Here is a 24,318-nt window from a genome sequence, read left to right as displayed (position 1 = left end):
ACAAACCGCTACGTGCGCAATGACACCTGGACCACCAGATGGCGCTGTGCTCCGGGAGATGAGCGTGAAAGTGACGGGACTGGCATTGTGACACACTGCAGCGCAGCACACGGTGACGCTGTGAAACGTGTCCTCTGCATTTAACCATCACCCTTGGTGACAGTGGGCAGCCGTGACGGGCGCCCGGGGAGCAGCGTGTGGGGACGGCGCCTTCATCAAGGGGACCTCGGTGGCCTTTCGGGGTTCGAACCCACAACCTTCCGATTACTAGAGGCCTGTTACAGGGCGACTGTGGAATTTAAGTCAGCATGGAACACGTCCCAGTGGGCCGAATCCGCGCCGCGAACGGATCCCGGCTGTTGCAGGGGAGACGTGGTTGGTCAGGACCAAACTGGGCTGAGGGACGCGGGGAGACGTGGACACACGCTGCGTGGGACAAGGCGGCGCGGAAAGAAAGAAAGAAAGAAAGAAAGAAAGACGAGGTTTACGAGGTTGACCGGGGACATGTTTACATTATAAAGAGTCCGCCAGTGACGCTCCACGTCCCGCCTCCGGACGGGAGAACCGGCGAGGGACGTGCTCGGACCGTTTCTCCTCTTTTAAAGGTACTATTTCTTTCTAAAAAACGTAAAAACGTTGTATATAGGTAACGGTGACCGTATATAAATAATGTGGGTTACTTGGGAATATCATACAAGGGAATTTAGAGAGATTAACAAAGATTTTTAAAATGATTTTTTAATAAAATATATTATAGTATGTTAACATGTACAGTACAGCCAAAAGTTTGGACACACCTTCTCATTCAATGTGTTTTCTTTATTTTCGTGACCATTTACGTTGGTAGATTCTCACTGAAGGCATCAAAACTATGAATGAACACATGTGGAGTTATGTACTTAACAAAAAAAAGGTGAAATAAGTGAAAACATGTTTTATATTCTAGTTTCTTTGCTCTGATTGCTGCTTTGCACACTCTTGGCATTCTCTCGATGAGCTTCAAGAGGTCGTCACCTGAAATGCTTCTCCAACAGTCTTGAAGGAGTTCCCAGAGGTGTTTAGCACTTGTTGGGGTCCAGCTCACCCCAAACCATCTGGATTGGGTTCAGGTCCGGTGACTGTGGAGGTCAGGTCTCCACTTTTTGTTAAGTACATAACTCCACATGTGTTCATTCATAGTTTTGATGCCTTCAGTGAGAATCTACCAACGTAAATGCTCATGAAAATAAAGAAAACACGTTGAATGAGAAGGTGTCTCCAAACATTTGGCCTGTACTGTATATTTAAGCATATGCATTTAAATATTAGTTAAATTATGTAAAAATATTGTTATTAATAAATACATAGTTAAGTATTAGTACTATTAATATATATAAAAGTTTTAAAAAACTATAACTGTTATTAGGTTTTCCGTGAAGTGAGTGTGACAATCTTTCATTAATTTTCTTCAACTTTTCTTTTGCATCTAGAAAGACGTTTGTTTAAGTGATATTTTCTCAATTTTTCTATACCTTCCCTCAGGAAAGGAAGCAAGGATGCTTTTCAGCCACGTCTTTCTGGCCTTGGCCTTGTCTGCATTGGACAGTCGCGCACAGCCGCACGGACCACGGCCGGTTCCGCTGCCCACGCCTGGACCACCAAGACCTGATCCATCCACAGGTTGTCACCAAGACTGCTGGTCACACTTATCAATACTTGAATGGCAGTTACAGGGGACAGTCCCCCCCTGGAGCAATTTAAGGTTAAGTGTCTTGCTCAGGGACACGACAGTAGTAAGTGGGATTTGAACCCGGGTCTTCTGGTTCACAGGCGAGTGTGTTACACACTAGGCTACTACCAACCGTCATCATGCTTACAATCTGTTGACTTTTCATCTGTTATTATGCAACTCGATTCTCATGCGGTACCGAATTGTAGATACTAACGCGGCGTAAGAAAAAGCACAGGGTCGGAAAAACCGGTTTGCTCCTCTCCGGAATGTCCAAGCCATCACAGGAAGCAGGGGTGGGGGGGGTGAAGTGGTCTGGGTAGAGTCCGTAGATGGCGCGCAGCCCGCCGCCTCGCCTCTGTGGACAGACTCGGGAGACTGTGTCTTGGCAGGAACTCGGGGAGGCATGTTGTGTTCGGGTGAAACGGTCGTTGTCCCCCACCTCAGCTGAGCTAAATGCACCTCGAGTCCAACGTTGACTGAAGCGGGAATTCTCTGCGCAGCGTCAAAGCAATGCTCGATCCGCTCCAGTGCAAACAGAGTCGAGACCTCGGCCCCGTCCATGTTTGGAAAAAGCATTCCACAAGAGTTTGTCTTACCGATCGCCTTCGTATATTTACACAACTGCATAATTATTCCAAAAGATATGTGCACAATTATTGCAGCAAAAGTGATTTGACCTAGTAAGCACTGTCCAAGACCGCTGCATTTCAAAAGTGAAAGTGAAGTGATTGTGAAGTGATTGTCACACGTGATGCACAGCAGCACAGCACACGGTGCACACAGTGAAATTTGTCCTCTGCATTTAACCCATCACCCTGTGTGAGCAGTGGGCAGCCATGACAGGCGCCCGGGGAGCAGTGTGTGGGGACGGTGCTTTGCTCAGTGGCACCTCAGTGACACCTTGGTGGATCGGGATTCGAACCGGCAACCTTCTGATTACAAGGCCGCTTCCTTAACCTCTAGGCCACCACTGCACTGATAACAACGAAACGTGTCCTCTGCATTTAATCGTCACCCTTGGTGAGCAGTGGGCAGCCTTGACAGGTGCTCGGGGAGCAGCATGTGGGGACGGTGCTTTGCTCGGTGGCACCTCAGCGGCTCTGGACTCGAGGTGGATTACGGGGCCGCCTCTGATTACGCTGCCCCAGTCAAACACTGGTCAAATATTGATTTGGCTAAACTGTACATTTCTAAACCTCTAAACTGTAGAATGCCATTGTTTTTTGCAACAATGGCGTGATGTGTGTAGTGAACAAGACTCTGTTCTCCTGTTGGTCTCCAAGTAGCAATACACTATTGTTCTGTACTGTGTTCAGTGTACCGGTGTTAATATTCCAATACATATATACACACATACATTAGAATATATACATGTATTAGACTATTTACACCGGTGCACTGAATACAGTACAGAACAATAGAACAATAGCGTACATTGTTCAATATATACACACACACATACATATTTAAGTTTGAAATGTGTGTATTGTACTGTGGTTAATTCCTGTGAGTCTGTAAATGTCGCTTGTTTCCAGCCGGTTTGTAACTGCGAGCTGGTTTTGGCGGGTGCCCACGTGTGGCGCAGATGTCTGCGGCAGCAAATCAAGACGGAATTTCTGTTGCTTTTGTTGCGTTTTTTTTTTTTTTCGCATCCCTGCGCCGCATGTGCCAGACGCTCAGGAGCTGTGCTGGTCATGTAACCGATGATGGGGCGCTTGCTCAGAGGCCGGTAGTCCAGCCGAGTAGCTTTGCAGACGCTTTCATCCAAAGCGACTTACAGGAGGAAGACGCCAGCAATTCTCATTCGGTTTCTATAGATTTTGAGTTACAAAACTAATAGCCCTGATAAGGCCTAAAAGAACATGCTCGGGAATTGTTAAGTGCTCGACGAAATTTCTGTGTGTGTGTGTGTGTGTTAGATTCGTCTGAAATACTTTTTGAACAAGTGGGTTTTCAGCTGCTTCTTAAAGGTGGTGGTGGTAGTCTCGGCTAGTCGAATGGAGCAGGACAAGTTGTCCCACCAGCCAGGGACAACGAAGGAGAACAGAGGATCGATGGGGATCGGAGACCCTGTGAAGAGGGAATTTTCAGTCTCGTTTCGTTTGCAGATCTGAGAGGGCCTTAACCCGCAGTGTTACGGTTAACGCAGGGCGTTTTATAAAGGCGGTAAATGCAGATATAGATCATTAAGAGAAATTAATACTTTCTGAATGGTTCTGTCTAAAGGCTACCCCCATGTCCGCAGGAGTTACGGAGTGTCCTGTCTTTGTGTATTTTGTCCTGGACACCTCCGAGACCATCGCCCTGCAGGAGGTCCCGCCCGGCAGCCTGGTGAACAGCGTGAAGGCCTTCACGAAGGCCTTCGCGCAGAAGCTTCAGGACGAGTTGTACAACAGTCAGACGGAGATGATCTGGAGCATGGGAGGCCTCCACTTCTCCCAGAGGACCTCTGTCTTCAGCGACCTCACCGGAAGAGAGCGCTTCAGCAAGCGGGTGGACGGCATCAGATACTTCGGCAGAGGCACCTACATCGACTGCGCGCTCGCCAACATGACCAGAGAGGTCACACGAACGCCCACGAGGGTCAAGGCGGTGCGCTTCGCCGTGGTCGTCACCGACGGCCACGCGACCGGGAACCCCTGCGGCGGCATCGTGGCGGCCGCAGAGCAGGCCAGGGATAAAGGGATCCGTTTGTTTGCCGTGGCAGCGTCCAACAATGTGGACGAAAATGGCCTGAGGCTCATAGCCGACTCCCCGACTGACCTGTATCGCCACAACTACGTGGCGGTGGACCTCGGCAAGGGAAAGCCGGAAGTCGTGCATTCAACTGTTGACCGTATTATTGAAGCTATGGTAAAAAAAAAATCTAAAAAAATATCTTGAATTCACCCACAATCTCAATTTAGCAACTTGAAAACTTGGCGAAGATCAATTCACGATGCTGCCATTTGCCTTGTTGTCCTAAATGTAATACGTTCCCTGTTTCTACCTGTCGTGAGCAGGAGTGACTACTACAATAATGATTATTTTGGCCATTTCTTTTTCGCAGAAACATCAGGCCTATTCTGAGGTAAGATCGAGCTCCTGCAGATGTTATGGCTGAGAGGGGTAGTCTTAACATTTATCTGGAACCATCAATGTTTGGGACGTGACTCACTTGGTGCTCTTCTCAACCGGACGCATTTAACAACGTCTTTCATCCTCTGTCCAGTGTGCTCAGCCAAAATGCCTGGATAAGATCGGGCCGGCAGGCCCAGAAGGCTACAGGGGCCTGAAGGTGGGTTTAAAAGAGATTACTGATAAACCCAGAACACATTCATTTACATTGACAATGCAAATCCAGAGCGACTTACAATCAGTAGTGACAGGGACAGTCCCCCCCTGGAGACACTCAGGGTTAAGTGTCTTGCTCAGGGACACAATGGTAGTAAGTGGGATTTGAACCTGGGTCTTCTGGTTCATAGGCGAGTGTGTTACCCACTAGGCTACTACCACATTCACCATGTTATCATGGTTCTTTGTTTTCAGGGAGCAAAAGGAAGTCCTGGCCGCATAGGACCAAAAGGAGAACAGGGTCGATGGGTAGAGTTTCTACAAGTTTAAAGTTTCAGAATCAACTTCCTCCCTGTTTTTTTCTCATCTTCACGCGTCCTGTTCTCCGTTCTAACAGGGTGACCCTGGAATTGAAGGTCCCATAGGTCGTCCTGGTCCAAAGGTAGATGTGTTTATCTGATGTGAACTCTCGGATGCTGATATCTCTGCCATCGCTGCTTTTATTTTCACTTCTTGTGATTTTTAGGGACAAAGTGGACCCAGAGGAGAGAAGGTGAGCAGTGGGAGAGTCCTCATAAAAAAAAACAAAGACACCAATTAGCACTCGATCAGGACTTTAGAGAACTTTCCTGACTGTTTTCTGTTCTTTTGTTGCATACAGGGGGAGCTTGGAAGTCAAGGCCAAAAGGTATGAGAGAGAAGTGTATGGAACGAATCTAACATTTACTGTAAAAAGTGTGTCTTCACGCCACCATTTGCTTAAAACTGAACAGGGATATGGTGGAGACCAAGGCAGGGATGGACGGGATGGTCAGAAGGTACAACCTGACAAAAATACATTCTGAAGGTGTGATCCATGCAGCTTTGAAAGAAAATGTGAACTATTGTAACTCGAGTGTGGCCTTTCAGGGGCGGGTAGGTCGAATTGGAGCTCCTGGTTGTAAGGGAGATCCAGGTGAGAAGGTAGGTGAGCTCTAAGGAACACGCATATATAAAGAATTGTACGAAGACAACTATGACACCAGGTCTTTTATGTTTCTGACAGGGACCAGATGGATACCCTGGAGAAGCACACGGCCCAGGACCTGCAGGAAAGAAGGGTTTGACGGTAGGTTCGGCACGAGAAAAGTCAAACGGGATATACAGAATCCATGCAAAAGAACTTCCATCCTTGTTGGGGTTTTTTTTGGGCCATTTAGGGAGATCCAGGTCGCCCTGGGAGACCCGGTCTTCCTGGCCCGCCGGGGGATCCTGGACCTAAAGTACAGTACCTTACCAGCCTTCTAGAGTAAAATATTTTGGGCCGGAGAACTGATTAGAAGTGACCCAAAATTCTGTTTATGGTTTCAGGGTGAAAGAGGTCATCCAGGATTTCCAGGGTCACCAGGAACCAAAGGACCTACAGTGTGTTGTTTTTCTACCGTTGATTCTACGTAATGACGCCATATGCGGCCTCAGCAGTTTATTTAGGAATACCAACAAGCTAGCGGCCACGCGATGGTGAAATATTGAAATACCAAAGCTCGATTATCTTTCAATAGCTGTGAACTGGGACTGCATTTATGAACGTGTTTTGTTCAATCAACCTGCATTACAACAAACTAAGAATACAGTCCATTCCATTCGTTGCATTATTTTACTTTTGCTTATTTTGCTCTTTATTAATGTAATTTTTTTCCTTTTTTTTAAAGGGAGGCGAAGGGGCTCCAGGACAAAATGGCGAAGCTGTAACACTATTTGAAATGATTATTTTCACCAAAAATAATTAACATTTAATCAAATTTTAAAATATTTAGAATATTGATCTATTTTCAGGGGAGAAGAGGGGTCATGGGCCCAAAGGGCAAACAAGGCTCAGATGGGGCCAAAGGGGAGAGGGTTTGTATTGGTCACGCTCGTTTTTCACTGGTATAAAATGCCATAAATATACGTGCTTGTGCATATGAAATGCTTAACAGGGGGAACCAGGGTCAGAGGGTGTAAGAGGCCTTCCCGGAATACCTGGAAACAAAGGAGCCAAGGTGAGGGGACTTTTCTCGGAGCTCAGGCATGGTAGCTCCACTTTGTCAGAGTCACAGATCTAATCCTGTGGAACCATGGGAACTAGCTAGCATTCGTGGTTGAAAAGAAACAGATTTCACATGCACATCGTGCACATCACCCTAAACCTCGGTTTGCCCTGAATAGTCTTTTTGTTTGCAGGGAGACATTGGGCTGCCAGGACCTCGAGGCCTTCCAGGAGATCAAGGAGCTTTGGGAATAAATGTGGGAACCATCTGTATGCAAAATGCACACGAAATGCACACAAGAACCCCCCTGTCCGAGGGTTCAAATCGTATGTGTTCGCACTATACTAGTCACCATGCATGCAAGCCCTCTCGCCGCACAGGCAAAGCTGCTCTAGTGCCGCTGTACAGATTTAAAGGGGATTCAGAAGCAACATTGCTGATGAAGGTTCCGTGTAGGTTGAACAGATGTGTTCTACAGGGCCCTGCTGGGGACCCTGGGGAAGCTGGACCGAGAGGAATCCCTGGCCCCTCAGGACCCATGGTACAGTAATGTGTAAATGCAGAGAAACGTGATAGAAATCGTGATCAGAAGGGATTTAAAAAAAAAAAAAAAAGAACCCCAAGGGCCTCTGTCTGTCCACAGACAGGAAAATCATTTACAGACACAAGAAATTCAGCGCAAGGCGCAGTATTGGAAGGGACATTCTGTATAGATCAACATTAGGCATCAAAATTGATTATTTATGGGGGTGCTGGTTACTAACTTGAGGGGTAATATACTCCCTTCCCTGATTGGCTATTTGATTTCTTCTGATTTGAGGATTGCACGCATATTTTATGTTAAAGTCTGAATGTATTGTGATATCTTAAGAACTGCCTGTAGACCCACAGTATTAATAAAAAAATGAATGTATTATTTTTTATGTTTTATTTAATTAGGGTGACCCAGGCCGGCCTGGATTTAGCTATAATGGACCTAGGGGACCAACGGTAAAGCATTCACGACGCTGTTTCTGTCTTGACCCATGACTTTGTTCCGAAATATTTACATGTTCCTGTGATCTCGCCTCAGGGCAATCGAGGAGAAAAGGGCACCCAAGGCCTTCGGGGCAGCAGAGGTGATTGCGGCGCCAAAGGAGAGCCTGGTATTAAAGGACGGCAGGGCGAACCGGTGAGCACTTCGTGACTGATTGACTGAGGGTGCCAGCGGATGTCTGTTGAGGGACAGCCGGTGCAGGTCTGCATTGTGGCGTTTTTTAATGACGCCGACAAGAAAATCCTTTTATTACGATAATATAAAACAGCAATGGTTCCTCCCATTCTCGAAGAAAATCATGTGCATTTAACTCCATTAGTGAACAGCACTCACCTCTCCCACAAGTTCAGTGCAAAATTTCCTATACAGCCGTCATCCATATTTAAATTACAGCAGCATATGTTGAACTTTTTACATTCTTATATAGTGACTGGATAAGAGAGAAATTATTCAACTAAATCCAGAGATTTTTCCTTTTTTTTTTTTTTGGTTCTGCAGAAGCTTTTTTGTCTTTGCTGCTCTGTTCTTACTCTTATCAAGCAGAACCCATGGTGATCACAGCCATCTCCAATGAAAAAAGTTTAACCGTAGCCGTAATTTGTTTAACGTGTTTCTCATCACAGTGGTTTTTTAAAAAAAAAGTTTGCTCCTTTAAACTAAGCTTTCTAATTTCTGCTTTTGAGTAAATTGTGTTTTTTTTAACTTTACTATAATGACAGCAGGGAAAATATTTGGTGTATCAGATTACTTCAGTTTCTTTAAGCCAGTGATTTCTTTTTTTCTGTACTTTTTTTCTACGCTTCTCCATTCCTAAAACGATTTTGATTCCATCAGGGTGAACCAGGACCCCATGGTGAACCTGGTTCAAGAGGAGCAAGAGGAGATCCAGGCGTTAATGTGAGTCCTCAAAAGCTGTTGCTTACCCTCTTATTATAAAATGTGTTGTAGGACGAGTTCATAGCCAAATCTTGCCTATGGGATAAATACAGTACTGTACCGTACATTTTAAAAAGGCAATTTGACCAGAAGATTAAAGGAATTAATCCTTTTTGTGGTTCTTTCTACAGGGTGAGCCTGGTCCAGAAGGGGAGCCTGGGCTTAGTGTGAGTTTCTCTTTACTTACTCTGTTTATAGTGATATTGAACACAATACTACTACTTATAATAATGTTTTTGCTCGTCCAGGAGTGTGATGTCATGGGCTACATTAGAGAAACGTGCGGCTGTTGTGGTACGTCTTTGTCGTAATGGCATTGTGGGGAACATGGTTTCACTGTGAACAGTTGCACGTTCGTCCTCTGTCCACAGACTGTGAGAAACAGTGTGGGGCCGTGGACGTGGTTTTTATGATCGACAGTTCGGAGAGCATAGGGCTTACAAACTTCACCCTGGAGAAGCACTTTGTCCTCAGCACCATTAACAGACTGGGCACCATGGCGTCCGACCCCGGTTCAGAGACAGGTACAGAACAGATGGCTTCCTGCACACAGGCGATAGATGAATACAAATGTCTGAATTAATGGTTGACTCCTGCAGATGATTGTCAGTAGATCACATGATCAATGCAGCGAAACAGTTTCGTTTATCAGACAAATTAAAAGCCATTCAAATTATAAAAAAAAACTCTGGTTTCTATGTCATTTCGAATGTAAGCCTAAGTCAAAATGTTCTTTAGAAAAAAAGACTACATCTGAAAATAACCAGAGTCAAAGAAATCGTGGTTGTGTGGGTGCAGCGCACATCGCTCAACCCAACATGGACCTTAAATGCAATATTCATTAGCATCGATACATTTCTACTAGGGCATTCCCACAATATTTCAAACAATTGATTTGATCCAGATCACAAGTCCATCCCTCATTGGGTTGCCTACCAAAATCTTCTTAAAGGTCCCATGACAGGAAAACCTCCCTTTGTGAGATTATTTAATATTAATACGAGTTCCCCCAGCCTTTTTATGGTCCTGGAGTGGCTAGAAATGGCTGTAGGTGTAAAGAGTGCTTTGAAAATTCTGCTTCACTGTTCAGAGAGCAGCAGCTCAGACGGTCGGATTTGGAATTTGTCCCCTTATGACATCATAAGGGGAAAGGTTACCTTCCGTTTCTCATGCTTTTTCCACCCAGAAAATTTACCACCCCTCCCCTAAAACATTATCTCCACTGACCTTCATGGCTTGAAAACATGTAAAGCATCGCAGCTGCTCACCGATTGGATGTAAACATGAGCACAAATGTTTGTTTTTTTTACCAGTAGAATTCATTTAATTTATTCTGAAAAAATGCCGACACGACTTCCTGTCTGTGCCAAATGTCGTGGTTGGTGAATGGTGTTGTTGACGTAATTTCTGCGAATGCCCGTCCACGTCTATAGGCCGCTCTCCTCCTCGTCACCGCCTCTCTCCTCCTCATTAGCATTTAAAGCTACACACACCGTCCTGTAATTCTGTTCCAAGGCTGAAATTTGGAAAGAGACTTCAGACACAGTATTAGGGGACCAATAAGACAGATATAAAAGCAAAAAGAAATTTCATGTCATGGGACCTTTAAGACGTGACAGACTGAGGTTGCAACCCAGACCCTTACTGCTCAAGTGTACAAATATGAAATCTGACTCATAAAAGTTGTGCTTGTGAATCTGATTGACGTCACAGATTGATGTCTGCTTCTGTTATCTTTTTAATTGGTAATAAGGTCAAGGACATACCAAGATTGCCAGGTTCTTAGGCCTGGATGAAGGGTGATTTTATGCACAAGGCCACAAAAGGTGGCCATTGACACATACAAACCGAAAACTGTTGTTCAAATAACATCTGAATTCCAGAGCTTTGTCAATTATGCAGAATCTTGTAATCAATTCTCTAGAATTGATAATGCATGTGATGAAACATTATTTCCCCTTTTCACAGGAACTCGAGTCGGAATTGTTCAGTTCAGCCACAACGGAACATTCGAGGCCGTCCGTCTTAATGACCCCAAGATCAACTCTCTGTCCGCCTTCAAGCAAGCGGTGAAGAACCTGCAGTGGATCGCGGGGGGAACCTGGACGCCGTCTGCCGTCAAGTTCGCCTACGACAACCTCATCAGGGACAGGCAACGCGCCCGGGCTAAAGTGAGCTTCGTATTGATCACGGACGGACGCTACGACCCCCGCGATGACGAGGCTTTGCTGCCAGCACTCTGCGGTGATGACAGGGTGGATGTGACGGCCATTGGCATTGGAGACATGTTCGACAAAGAAATGGATGCTGAGAGCCTGGAGTCGATTACCTGTAACAGACCTGAACGAGTGAGAAAAATGTCCCGCTTTACGGACCTGGTGGCCGAAGACTTCTTGGACCAGATTGAGACCGTGCTTTGTCCCAGTAAGTCACCATGAAGTGGGTAACACACTCACCTGTGAACCAGAAGAGCAAGGTTCAAACCCCACTTACTACCGTTGTGTCCCTGAGCAAGACACTTAGTGTCTCCAGGGTGACTGTCCCAGTCTGATAAATACTATAAATGCATGTAAATAATGAATTCCACATGCTTGTTTGTAATTACAGTAACAGAACAGTAAACCGTGACTCGTTCTTTCATTGCAGGTCCCACTGTTGTTTGTCCGGACGTCCCTTGTCAAACTGGTAATGATTTCCTTGGGCGATAGATTACTGTACTTATTACTACCAAGCACAGCACACGGTGGGGTTGCCAAATTCCTCAACCCCAAACGAGGGACAATTTCTTGCATGCACGCCCAGAGCAGCGGACCAGCAGTAATGTAAATCGCAACTATCACAGTACATTTCACAGCTGCCCCTGAAGGGACAAATCCAAATCACCCATATTTCGGGATGTCCCGGCCAATGAGGGACAATTGGCAACCCTAGCACACGGTGACACAGCGAAATGTGTCCTCTGCATTTAACCCATCACCCTTGGTGAGCAGTGGGCAGTGGGTTTTATTCATAAATGTGCCCGCCTACCAGCCTACCAGCCTATCAGCATCAAGTATTAGTTCAGAGCATAGTAAAAATATGAACGAAACAGCTATCATGTTTAAATAATATTGAGGTGACGGGTTAAAGGCGCCTTATTTGTTGATTATCTTTAAGTTAATGAAAATGGTTCAGTGAATGCCAAAGAACTGACGCTTGGTTCTTTACTTCACTTTCACGTAGAGCTGGAAGTAGCCAGATGTGCCGATCGTCCCGTGGACCTGGTCTTCCTCGTGGACGGCTCAGAGCGTCTCGGACCACAAAACTTCCAGGCCGTCCGCGAGTTCGTCGAGAAAGTGGCCGGCCGGCTGACGCTGGCCACGAGCAAAAACGACCCCAAATCCGCCCGCCTGGCCCTGCTGCAGTACGGCGCCGAGAGCCAGCAGAGCGTGGCCTTCCCGCTGACCCACAACCGGACTGCGGTACAGCGGGGCCTGGCCGACATGACCTACCTGGACTCCTCCTCCAGCGTGGCCCCGGCCGTCCACTACGCCATCAGCAGCCTGGCCAGCTGGCAGGTCAGGAGAGGGGCCGAGGTGAACTTTGTGTTCGTCACCGATGGCGTCACCGCCACGGAGGGGCTGAAAGAGAGCGTCGCGGCCATGCGCGGCAAACAGGTCGTCCCTACGGTCGTCGCGATGGGCAGCGACGTTGACCGCGACGTCCTTCTGGAGCTGGCCATGAACGACAGGCACGCCATCTTTACAAGTCCAGCTTTCGCGCCGCTGCCTGACCGCCTCCTTGAGAGCTTTGTGCGGTGGGTGTGTTAACGAGGGGAGAGCACGAGATATCTGCCATTGTCTGGCATCGGTGCTTTCAAACCCTTTCCGAGGTAAAAACGCATTCTGTTCTTTCACGGTGGCTCCGGTTGAGCGCTTGCACAACTGATGTTATTCCAGGACTGAGAGTGTGTGAAGACTAAGAAGAAGTATGTTCTTGGACTGGATGTATGAATTTTATTTTAATGCTTTCACCTTGCACTGCAACCCAAACCAATACCAAAGCCTTGCACGAACCTCTAAAACGTCCAAAGACCCATTAATGGACCTGGCCGTTCCAAATATTGAAGAGGAACGACCTACGGTGCTTATCCATGAGCTTCGTGGAGGGGTTAACGGTATGACCAGCCAGCCGGAGCATTTTCACATTTCTACACGTTTGTAACGATCTTGAACACAGATCATGCGTCAGTCTGTGACCACATGCATGAAAAACGAGCTGTCTAGGCTTCTGGGAAAATTTTTCGGCTAAAGTGTCACGTATGGCGAGTAAATCATTTCTAGAAATCACAGTTAGATGCATAAATGCTGTAGCACACTGTTTCATTGCAGCAATTAAAATCACAAAACCAGAAAAAAACCCAAATTTCTGCATTGTTTATTACCTTTTGTAAATCAAAGCCATGATTTATTTTCCCATAATTAGTAACAGAAACACATCAAGTTAACAAAAATAATCAATGATTTAAATGTGCAACACGGTGAACATAATCGTTGGCAACTACGCACTCCAGGACGCTCTGGAAGGTCCTTGTGTCCCCGCTCACATCATGTCCAGCTGCGAGAGAGAGAGAGACGGCGTGAGTAAAGAAATGCAACGTGAAGGTGTGATCGGCGGGAAAACCGCTACCACGCTTTATCCAAAGCAGATCAGGTGCACGTCCACTGACAAAACGTTTATGACAGGAGCTCTAAAAAAATCTACATCAATCTAATCATGTAATGAATATTTAATAGCTAATTTAATTGCTAAATGAATGAACACTGGTGCAATAAGAAAATACTACATTTCATCTTACTGAAACACTTAACAGGTAAAAAGGGATATGAAATATACAGTGGAGGAAATAATTATTTGACCCCTCGCTGATTTTGTAAGTTTGTCCAATGACAAAGAAATGAAAAGTCTCAGAACAGTATCATTTTAATGGTAGGTTTATTTTTACAGTGACATAGCACATCAAAAGGAAAATTGAAAAAAATAACTTTAAATAAAAGATAGAGACTGATTTGCATTTCATTTAGTGAAATAAGTATTTGAACCCTCTAACAAAAAAAAAGACTTAATACTTAGTGGCAAAACCCTTGTTTGCAAGCACAGAGGTCAAACGTTTCTTGCAGTTGATGACCAAGTTTGCACACATTTTAGGAGGAATTTTGGTCCACTCCTCTTTGCAGATCATCTCTAAATCACTAAGGTTTCAGGGCTGTCTCTGTGCAACTTTGAGCTTCAGCTCCCTCCATAGGTTTTCTATTGGATTAAGGTCAGGAGAATGACTAGGCCACTCCATGACCTTAATGTGCTTCTTCTCGAGCCACTCCTTTGTTGCGTTTGCTGTATGTTTTGGATCATTGTCGTGCTGGAACACCCATCCACGACCCATTTTCAATTTCCTGGCAGAGGGAAGGAGGTTGTCGCTCAGGATTTTACGATACGTGGCTCCGTCCATTATCCCGTTGATGCGGTGAAATTGTCCTGTGCCCTTAGCAGAAAAACACCCCCAAAGCAAAATGTTTCCACCTCCATGCTTGACAGTAGGGACGGTGTTTTGGGGGTCATAGGCAGCATTTTTCTTCCTCGAAACACGGCGAGTTGAGTTAATGCCAAAGAGCTCAATTTTGGTCTCATCTGACCACAGCACCTTCTCCCAGTCACTCTCTGAATCATTCAAGGTGTTCATTGGCAAACGTCAAGACGGGCCTGCACATGTGCCTTCTTGAGCAGGGGGACCTTGCGAGCACTGCAGGATTTTAATCCATTGAGGTGTAATGTGTTTCCAATGGCTTTCTTGGTGACTGTGGTCCCAGCTACTTTGAGGTCATTAACTAACTCCTCCCGTGTAGTTCTAGGATGATTTCTCACCTTTCTCAGAATCACTGAGACCCCACAAGGTGAGATCTTGTGTGGAGCCCCAGACCGAGGTCGACTGATGGTCATTTTGTGCTTCTTCCATTTTCGAACAATTGCAGGAACAGTTGTCACCTTCTCTCCCAGCTTCTTGCTAATGGTTTTGTATCCCATTCCAGCCTTGTGCAGGTCCACAATTTTGTCTCTGACATCCTTGGACAGCTCTTTGGTCTTTCCCATGTTGGAGAGTTTGGAGTCTGCCTGATTGATTGATTCTGTGGACAGGTGTCTTTTATACAGGTGACGAGTTAAGACAGGTGTCATTAATGAGGGGGACTAATTGAGTAGGAGCGTCTAACCACTCTGTGGGAGTCAGAACTCTTAATGGTTGGTAGGGGTTCAAATACTTATTTCACTCAATGAAATGCAAATCAGTTTCTATCTTTTATTTAAAGTTATTTTTTCAATTTTCGTTTTGATGTGCTATCTGTCACTGTTAAAATAAACCTACCATTAAAATGATACTGTTCTGAGACTTTTCATTTCTTCATCATTGGACAAACTTACAAAATCAGCGAGGGGTCAAATAATTATTTCCTCCACTGTATTTATATAATATAATATTATATTATATATATATATATATATACACACACACACACACACACACACACACACACACATGTATAAAAAGAGATTTTGTGGCATTATTTCAATACAAAGAAACACTAACCAGATCATCCACGTCTCCGGCCTCTTCTGCCACAGGGGCAGGCTCCGCCTCCTCCTCCTTCTCCTTGATGGTGAGGAACTGGAATGAATAAACAGATCCTGAGAACACGGCTTGGAAAGGGACGCTGCTGTTCCAAAGCGTTGCACAACGTGGGAAATGGGACAGCTTTTCTTGATATGTGTAACGCTGCCAGAATAAGTTGATGGTGTTTTTAAAAAAAAAAAAAAAACTGAGACGGGCCCAACCTGCTTCGCCTCTTCTTTGGTCACGAAGCTGGTCTCCACCTCTTCCACGCTGATCAGAGTCAGACCATCTGTGCGAGTGTGTGTTTAAAAAAAAAAAAAAAAAATTAAAAAGTCACCGGTGACGGAGTGCGGGGGAGAAAAAGCCGCCTCTCACCTTCCGCCAGCAAGTCCCAGAATTCCACGAGGTCCCGGTCCGGAACGCTCCTCTTTTTTAGCGACTGCATGTAGCTGTTGAAGTGGTCCGCGAGTCCGACCTGCCGCGGCACACCGGCGTGAATAATTATCCGGTCATGACACAGTCATAACAGCCGGCTACAGCTGGCAACGCTCACCTTCACAGACTGCTGCCTGAAGGCCTGGATGCAGGCGATGCACTTTCTGTAGTAGAGCTTCTTGTGGCCCAGCAGCTGCTCCATCATCTCAGTCAGTTGCTGGCAAACTGGTCAAAGACAACAGGGGTCAGCAATAAAGCCGCTGACGGATTTCTCAATCCGTCGCGGCGGCTCAAAAGTGTCTCACTCTGGTGGAAGGGAAGGACCTTCTGCTGGACGAGGGCCTGGAAGTCTCTCGCCGGATCTATGCTCCCGACCTTAAAAGGTGGAGAAGGTCTCGGGTGAAACGGTTCAGTCCAGAGGACGGGGATTCTCGGGGCTTTTCGCTTACCTTTGTCACCGTGCCTTCTGAAATCTCAGCAAAGTTGTAGTCTGTCTCTTCGTTCAACTTGACCTTCTTCGCATCCGGCTCTTCCTTTCTGAAACGCAAAACGAAGAACAATCCAGAAGTAGTGTCGTTTTCGCCCACAAAATTTATGACGAAATACCTTTCGCCAAACGAACAATTTTGACGAGACGGAAATGAGGCGAGACACGACGTAAATGCTAGTCATGTGACGATAACTATAACCGATCATGAAAATTTTTGACAGATAAAAATGAGACTAAACGTGGTTTATAAATAACAACTATACTAAACTTTTGGTTGACGAAAACGAGGTGAGACGTTTAATTGTGGTATTATTATGCAGAATTCCTGTTTCCTGTGTTCCTCAATACGCATTCGCAGCATTAATTCGATTTCAGGATACATGTGGTCGGTTTGCAGTTGGCTGGGAGAAAATGACAAAATGGACGCAATTTCTTTACAATGACGTGGAAAATAAAACATTTACGGAATTTACCAGACGCCCTTATCCAGAGCGACTTACAATCAGTAGTGACAGGGACAGTCCCCCCTGGAGATACACAGGGTTAAGTGTCCTGCTCAGGGGGTTTGAACCTGGGTCTTCTGGTTCATAGGCGAGTGTGTTACCCGCTAGGCTACTACCACCACACATAATAAAATGCGGGTACTGGAATGGATGTAGCGTATTCTTGAGTCTACAAGATAACGGCAATATAACTAATATTTCGTACTATTTTTTTGTCTGTTCTACTGGGTACTTGTACTATATTGACTGGTAAAAACAAAAAAAATACAAATTTCTTTGAATAAAATTAGAATATTAAAATATTAATGGTAAATTGTGTGGTAAATAAGACTAAAATACTCAGACGTTTAGTCAACTGACACTTGACGAGACTTAAATGAGTCTGAAATGGTTGTTATAAACCATGAATAATAAAGACTAATAAAGACTAATATGAATGAATAATATTCATTATTTTATGAATTCGATTCCTCTGCCTCTCACCTGCTCCCGAAGATGTCAGCACTGGTCTTCTGCTCTCTCTTACGCTCCACCTCCTTCAGAGGGAACAGCTTCTTCGCCTTCGCCAGGGCGGCCTGGCACCTGGCGGCCACCGCCTCAGGCCTCTCCAGGGCCTTCTTCAGCCAGGCATCAACCGGCGGCAGAGGACTCCCAGGATTCACCCCCCGATGATGCAGGCACTGCGGTGGCAGAAATGGCTTCATGTATATTCATGGTATGAAATTTAATGCAATAAATCACTTTTAAATCAATTTCACTGGTAAAAAAATGAATCATCGTGGTTAACCAAGCAGGACAAATACCTGAAAAAGTCTTTGGAACTGCGGGTTGGGGATATTGTTGACCTTGAAGAGATCCTCCATCACGCCACCTTCGCTTTCCTCCACCAGCATCATGGTATCGATGAGGGAGTCCACTGCGGCGAGCTGCTCCTCTACGGGACAGGACACAGGAAGCAGTGGAGACCTTCATGCCGCTCGTGCTCCATGTCAAGCAGAAACGTTTAGATCCTGGCTTTTACGTAGGATTCTATTTAGATTGTTTGCGCCAGATGAAAGTGGAACATGGTTGTCCTGCCTTGTGCTAATTACTCACAGACCACAATGGGGTTGCTGGACATTAGAATGTGGGAGACCAATTATCCAGCTCAAATAACTCGAACCTGCTTTTAACTACAAAAAGGAATTTATCGTCCAAAAAAAGAAGAAGAAGAAGAAACCTGTGGGGGCGAATTTCTTGTTGTTCTCCAGCGAGCCGAACTGGAACTGCCTGAGATCCTCCATGTACGGCAGCTGGACGTAGATCAGGCACTGATGGCGGAAACAGATGGTGGAAAACGACAGTGAAGCGCTTCCTCTGGCCCGGTGGACCGTCTCCGCCAGCGGCCGCTCACCTCGTACTTCTCTTTGACGCAGGGGAAAGCAGCGCCCACCTGGGGATTGCAGCGGCGGTCGTAGACATAGCGAACCACCGCGACCATGTCCAGGCTGTCCAGCGCCCGGATGAGGGCCGACAGGGCCACCCCGGCATGCTGGAATTATACACAGAAGCCCGTCTACGCCCAATTTAACCCCGTGTGGCTTCAGCTCCTCGCCCGCAGCGGTTCCTCTCACCTCGTCGTCTTTGGCTGCAAACACCTTAATGGCCTGAGTCCCCATGAACTGGTGACGGCGTATCTGTGACGGGAGACGACGGAATTACAAGCCTCGTCAACCTTCAACGCGAGAGCTGCACATCGTGGCTGAAATGAGGCGACATGACGTCAGCAAGACCTCCACCTAGTGGAGAAGGGTGGTAGTAGCCTAGGAGACCCAGGTTCAAACCCCACTTACTACCATTGTGTCCCTGAGCAAGACACTTAACCCTGAGTGTCTCCAGGGGGGGGACTGTCCCTGTAACAACTGATTATAAGTCGCTCTGGATAAGGGCGTCTGGTAAATGCTATAAATGCAAATGAGAAACCTTTACCAGACTCTGCCTCGCAAAGCCAAGCACGGCGAAGGCCTTCCCGTCACACTTGTACTTCATCTGCTCCTGGTCCACCTTAGAGAAGGGAACAATGTCGCTTCCGTATCGGAAGCCTGGGGATCGGAGAAACAGGAGGAGGGAGATTATTATTATTATTATTATTATTATTATGCAGATATCAGAACGTCTTCGCAGCGTCCGTCAACGTCGTACCCTGGACGATATCGTCCTTCTCTATTTCTGTCTCGTTGTCGTCTTGTAAACAGAAGACCGTGTCCCTCTTCACATCCTCCTTCCTGTGAGTCTGAGCATCAACCATGGTCCACGTCTTCTTAACCTTCTCCTCGGTGACCTGCAGCCAGCACGTTCATAAAAAATTTTTTTTTAATTGCAGCAGGGTTTAACTGCTGATATTTATGAATGGCAAATATGCCATAGATATGAGTCCTAAGGTTGCTAAGCGACACCATTTGGTCATTAAATCATTTTTTTAAATAGGTTACATGTGTATATGTGCTTTTGTTCTTTTTCTTTATAAATTTGCCAAAACCTCAAGTAAACTTTTTTCTTGTTTTCACTACAGGGTGTTGAATTCTAAGGGGAAATTTTTTTTTTAATCCATCCTGGAATAAGGCTGAAAAAAAAATGCGATGAGCTGCGAATACTTTCCGGATGCCCTTTATAAATAGCATGTATGATTTCTTTTTTTTGTTGTCCCTTTTTCATTATTAAAAGTACTCGGCTGACCAGTTGGCCTGCGGTGTGGATCATAGCACTACCGAATTCAGAAAAAAATGTACTCACCGCTTTGTATCCCACAATGCGGATGGGCAGGGAGCTTCCAATGGTCAGCTGACACGGCCAGGCCATGGGTCTCTTTTCAGTGCGCTTAAACACCGACAGCTTCTCAATCGCATCACTGCAAAGACCGAGAGGAAACTGAGAGAGATTAGAACCACATAAACTGGACTAGAAACCTGACGTGAACCTCCCGCTGCCTTCTAAAGGCATACTGCCAGGCGAGGTGGTGGTAGCCTAGTGGGTAACACACTCGCCTATGAACCAGAAGACCCAGGTTCAAATCCCGCTTACTACCTTACTTAAGGGACACTTAACCCTAAGTTGCTCCAGGGGGACTGTCCCCTGTAACTACTGATTGTAAGTCGCTCTGATAAATGCCATAAATGTAAATGTAAATGTAAGAGCTCCGTCCATGGCCACAGCTGACCTGAAGGTGTAGATCTCCTCCAGTCCATCCTCCTCGTCCAGCGAGGCCATCACCTGACGCACCATCTCCAACCCGTTCTGCTGCTCCTTCGTCAGGCCTTTGCCCCGCGGGGGCCTTGGAGTGTTCCCATCTCCAGCACCGCCTCCCTGGCCACACTCCTCCTGCTCTGCGGGGAAGGGTAGACTACGGGGGGACGTGAATGAGAAAGATTCTGGTTTCCAGATCACCCAGCCACGTCACGGGAAGCTCTACATACAAAAACTGCAGGGTGATGCCCGCACGCTTCAGGTTGCCGATGATGATGTCCAACTGATCTGCAGACACGGGGAAATTGAGGTCCGTCAGGAGAGCCACGTTGAGCCGATCGTACTTTTTCCCCCTTTGAAGAGCAGCAACAGCGATGCAGCGAGCAACTCGGTTACAGCCAGTTAGGAACTATATAAATACATGTGTGTGTGTGTGTGTATATATGTGTGTGTGTGTGTGTGTATATATATATATATATCTCTTACATGGTTTCATTCTGCAGGAGGTCCATACACACGACAAGAGCATCCAGCCCTGATCACAGTAGTCAAGGAAGCTGCTGTCCAATAATTCAGCATGGCAGGTAGCCTTTTCCCTCCCGCTCACTTAAGTTAAATCACTATTGGAACATGAATCCGGTCCACAATTCACTGTGGAAATCTGGGATGCAGCCGTTGATTACATCAGATCGACCACTTCATGTGCGCGCCTTGGACTGATCCAGTTCGAAGTTGTACATAGGACTCACCTAAAGTACCCATCATGACTGCTCCAAAACTATGAATGAACACATGTGGAGTTCTGTACTTAACAAAAAGTGGAGACCTGACTCCACGGTCAACGGACCTGAACCCAGTCAAGATGGTTTGGGGTGAGCTGGACCAACAAGTGCTAAACACCTCTGGGAACTCCTTCAAGACTGTTGGAGAAGCATTTCAGGTGACGATCTCTTGAAGCTCATCGAGAGAATGCCAAGAGTGTGCAAAGCAGTAACCAGAGCAAAGAAACTAGAATATAAAACATGTTTTCACTTATTTCACCTTTTTTTGTTAAGTACATAACTCCACATGTGTTCATTCATAGTTTTGATGCCTTCAGTGAGAATCTACCAACGTAAATGGTCATGAAAATAAAGAAATCACATTGAATGAGAAGGTGTGTCCAAACATTTGGCCTGTACTGTACGTGTGTGTGTGTGTGTATATATATATATATATATATATATATATATATATATTAGTGGTGGGCCGTTATCGGCGTTAACGTGCTACGTTAACGTGAGACTCTTATCGGGCGATAAGAAAAAAAAAATATCGCCGTTAATCTATTCACAAAGTTGGGTTGGGAGCTGGGTCTATACTACGCAAGATATTGTGCCGGAGTTAAATGGTTACACTAGATTCATAAGTATATTTCTTCTTTCTTGTGTCTTTTATTTTCTAAAGACTTTTATTTTGTTTTTGAGACCCGGTTCAGGTCTCTTGGACACATGGCATGAGCTGTGAGAGGTGCGTGGGTTTTGTGTGTATTTTATTTTTCATTTTAATTTATGTACATATTAGGAATATTTTGCATGTGTGTTATTTTGTGAATATTTTTTATGTTCTTTTAATACTGTATATTGTAGAGAGAGGTGCAGAAAGACGCGAAGTTCTGACGCGACCTTGCTTTTTGTACAGAATACACATTGCACAGAAAATCTCTTGGGTGGTCAGCTCATCATTTGCGGTTCAAGAAACGAAATCAAAAAGTTACACAACGCAGAAGAAGAACCGCTACACTATGATGACTTTCACCTTGATATTTTAGCGCGGATGTATACCTAGCCGAATTGCACTGTAGGGGGCGAGAACGAGTCTTTGAACTGTGAAATGACCACATCAAACGTGACGTGGTAACATGGATGCAGCTATTTAACTGAATAAACAGTTGGTAAACACAAGTACATCTTATTGAACATAATTTATTTTCATCACCAATTATCATAGTAGAACAGCTTTCTCAAGCAGTTTGTGATGCATTTTGGGAACAGGAGATGAACCCCTGGTCTAATGCGCCACCTGGTTTGAGAAGTGGTGGCCTAGCGGTTAAGGAAGCGGCCCCGTAATCAGAAGGTTGCTGGTTCGAAGCCCGATCTGCCAAGGTACCACTGAGGTGCCACTGAGCAAAGCACCGTCCCCACACACTGCTCCCCGGGCGCTTGTCATGGCTGCCCACTGCTCACTCAGGGTGATGGGTTAAATGCAGAGGACAAATTTCACTGTGTGCACTGTGTGCTGTGCTGCTGTGTATCACGTGTGACAATCACTTCACTTTCACAAAGACTTACTTTTAGTCATTATTTGGGTAGCACACATATTCTGAATGCCTTCGGCAGAATTCAAATGAGCCATTTTAATCTAGATCAATCTAAAATATAGATTAATCTAGATTAATTTCAATATTACAGTGAGATTAATCTAGATTAAGAAAATTAATCTATGCCCACCTCTATTATATATATATATATATATATATATATATATGTGTGTGTGTGTGTGTGTGTGTGTGTGTGTGTGTGTATGAATGCCATCTTGTGCTGTCTTATTTTAGTTTACATTTTATAATTATTTTATTAACATTTTTATGTCTGAGTTTTTCTATTGTTAAAATTTTAAATGGGAACAATATGTTGGCCATAATGTTTGCATAAGATGACACACTGCAGGGTAGAGAAGGATACAGTCAGCTTGCTGCTCGCAAGGGTGGACGCTGTTCTGTATCTCTTCCAGAAGCTCGAAGTCTGGAAGCATCAGGTGCCGGTGGACGGTGACGTACTGGTACTGGCCACCGTCAGCCAGCCGGTTGTCGGTGTTGTCCGTCCCGAACAGGACCAAGGCCAGCTCGTCCTTGCTCTCGGCAAACACCTACAAAGGAGCGCGAGAGGTTTCAAACGCGCGCTGGCCCGAGCGCGCAGCAAACCTGAGGTTGTTCTCACCTGCCGCTGAACAAATTTCTGCAGGATTTTCTTGGCCTGCTCAAAAAAAGGCTCCTGCCCAGGAGCGGAGTTGCTCATAGAGAAACCGACATCCATACAGAGGACGAGGGCTGTCTGTATCAAAAAAAATAATAATAATTGGATACTAACACTTCCACATCTGGAAAAATCAGGATTAGCTGTATGCCTGTGCCATATGTAGAGTAATAAGAGTGTAATTGCTAAAGAGGAATAGCCACGGCTTTGAACTGCACACAGCCAACCTGAAGAGTGGATCTCGAGTTAAAAAAGGTTGCGCACGCCTGGGTAAAATGATGAAGTAAAGGGACGGGCGACAGTGTTTCTACTGTTAGTCAGCATCTGCTGTAAAGACATGTCAGAAAAAGGAAAGGAAAGAAACACGCTCCATGTACTGTACATGTCTGAACTTGTCCCCATTCCAATCCAGACGGCCCTGCGATCCAGTCCACGTTTTAACGTGCGCCAAGATCGCGGCGCTCCGGGTGTTGAGAACTCTTGACTCGCGGGACGGAACTAGAGCGCCACCAAAACACGGACTGGATCACACGTCACTCGTCTGTAGCTACACTAGCAGTATTCGTTGCCTTCGTGATGGAAGAAATACTTTTTTTAAGACACGATGGTATTCGGATTTACCTTGAAAGATGTTGTGAATTTGTACTGACTTTAACTTTTAAAATTCTTATTTTTTTCACTCCAACATCGGAACCCAGCATACTAGCATTAAGCGCGACTAGATCAATCGTTTAATTCTTTTTATTATATGGAATACAATGCATATGGCACAACAGGGCGTGCAGCACATAAAGATTTGCATGGAAACAATACCTTACTCGATCGCGCCATGGTTGTCAAGCCTTTCGTATGAGTGTTACTCCCTTTTCCATCCGGAATGGAAACAAACGCCTTTAAACTTTGGTTCCGCCGTGGGACTAAAGGAACAACAGATTTTATGGTCTTCATTAGACTTGTTATGGCCCTTATCCAGAGCGACTTACAGTAGTTACAGGGACAGTCCCCGCGGAGACACTCAGGTTTAAGTGGTAGTTTTTTGCGCTCCT

The 24,318-nt window shown here is 45.6% G+C and overlaps 2 protein-coding genes across 2 annotated transcripts; one reads left to right on the top strand and one right to left on the bottom strand.

Moving 5' to 3' along the window:
- Nucleotides 1–30: 30 nt before the first annotated feature.
- LOC114796453 (collagen alpha-2(VI) chain-like) lies at nt 31–13,357 on the top strand. The gene is made up of 28 exons (XM_028990472.1): nt 31–605; nt 1,522–1,659; nt 3,957–4,564; nt 4,761–4,781; nt 4,923–4,988; nt 5,240–5,293; nt 5,382–5,426; nt 5,511–5,537; nt 5,646–5,672; nt 5,758–5,802; nt 5,894–5,947; nt 6,030–6,092; nt 6,184–6,246; nt 6,335–6,388; nt 6,676–6,711; nt 6,800–6,862; nt 6,943–7,005; nt 7,187–7,249; nt 7,472–7,534; nt 7,933–7,983; nt 8,066–8,164; nt 8,864–8,926; nt 9,097–9,132; nt 9,214–9,259; nt 9,337–9,489; nt 10,934–11,389; nt 11,612–11,650; nt 12,188–13,357. Exons 2-28 carry the CDS (start codon nt 1,536–1,538, stop codon nt 12,772–12,774), a joined length of 3,069 nt encoding a protein of 1,022 aa, XP_028846305.1. The 5' UTR covers nt 31–605; nt 1,522–1,535; the 3' UTR covers nt 12,775–13,357.
- A 2-nt stretch (nt 13,358–13,359) lies between these two features.
- Nucleotides 13,360–24,186, bottom strand: LOC114796455 (X-ray repair complementing defective repair in Chinese hamster cells 5). The gene is made up of 21 exons (XM_028990476.1): nt 24,086–24,186; nt 23,237–23,350; nt 22,982–23,165; nt 20,745–20,793; nt 20,489–20,611; nt 20,233–20,415; nt 19,809–19,923; nt 19,218–19,356; nt 19,005–19,117; nt 18,650–18,712; nt 18,430–18,567; nt 18,256–18,346; nt 17,840–17,970; nt 17,520–17,716; nt 16,493–16,580; nt 16,349–16,418; nt 16,162–16,268; nt 15,984–16,083; nt 15,830–15,897; nt 15,585–15,662; nt 13,360–13,561 (listed from the first exon to the last, which is right to left on the bottom strand). Exons 1-21 carry the CDS (start codon nt 24,101–24,103, stop codon nt 13,547–13,549), a joined length of 2,184 nt encoding a protein of 727 aa, XP_028846309.1. The 5' UTR covers nt 24,104–24,186; the 3' UTR covers nt 13,360–13,546.
- Nucleotides 24,187–24,318: the final 132 nt, after the last annotated feature.

The sequence above is a fragment of the Denticeps clupeoides genome, chromosome 9, assembly GCF_900700375.1.
Source record: "Denticeps clupeoides chromosome 9, fDenClu1.1, whole genome shotgun sequence".
NCBI classification, from domain to species: domain Eukaryota; kingdom Metazoa; phylum Chordata; class Actinopteri; order Clupeiformes; family Denticipitidae; genus Denticeps; species Denticeps clupeoides.
This window is presented reverse-complemented; position numbering and strand designations above follow the sequence as displayed.

What these genes read in the sequence shown, in the direction of transcription:
- LOC114796455 (XM_028990476.1), bottom strand. An exon ending in CTCCTGCAGAATGAAACCAT is followed by an intron (nt 20,612 to 20,744) that starts GTAAGAGATATA and finishes TGCTCTTCAAAG; the next exon opens with GGGGAAAAAGTACGATCGGC. An exon ending in GCGTCAAAGAGAAGTACGAG is followed by an intron (nt 18,347 to 18,429) that starts GTGAGCGGCCGC and finishes TTCCGCCATCAG; the next exon opens with TGCCTGATCTACGTCCAGCT.
- LOC114796453 (XM_028990472.1), top strand. Translation starts at nt 1,536, where the DNA reads ATGCTTTTCAGCCACGTCTTTCTGGCCTTGGCCTTGTCTGCATTGGAC. An exon ending in ATGGACGGGATGGTCAGAAG is followed by an intron (nt 5,803 to 5,893) that starts GTACAACCTGAC and finishes GTGGCCTTTCAG; the next exon opens with GGGCGGGTAGGTCGAATTGG. An exon ending in CGGGGGATCCTGGACCTAAA is followed by an intron (nt 6,247 to 6,334) that starts GTACAGTACCTT and finishes TTATGGTTTCAG; the next exon opens with GGTGAAAGAGGTCATCCAGG.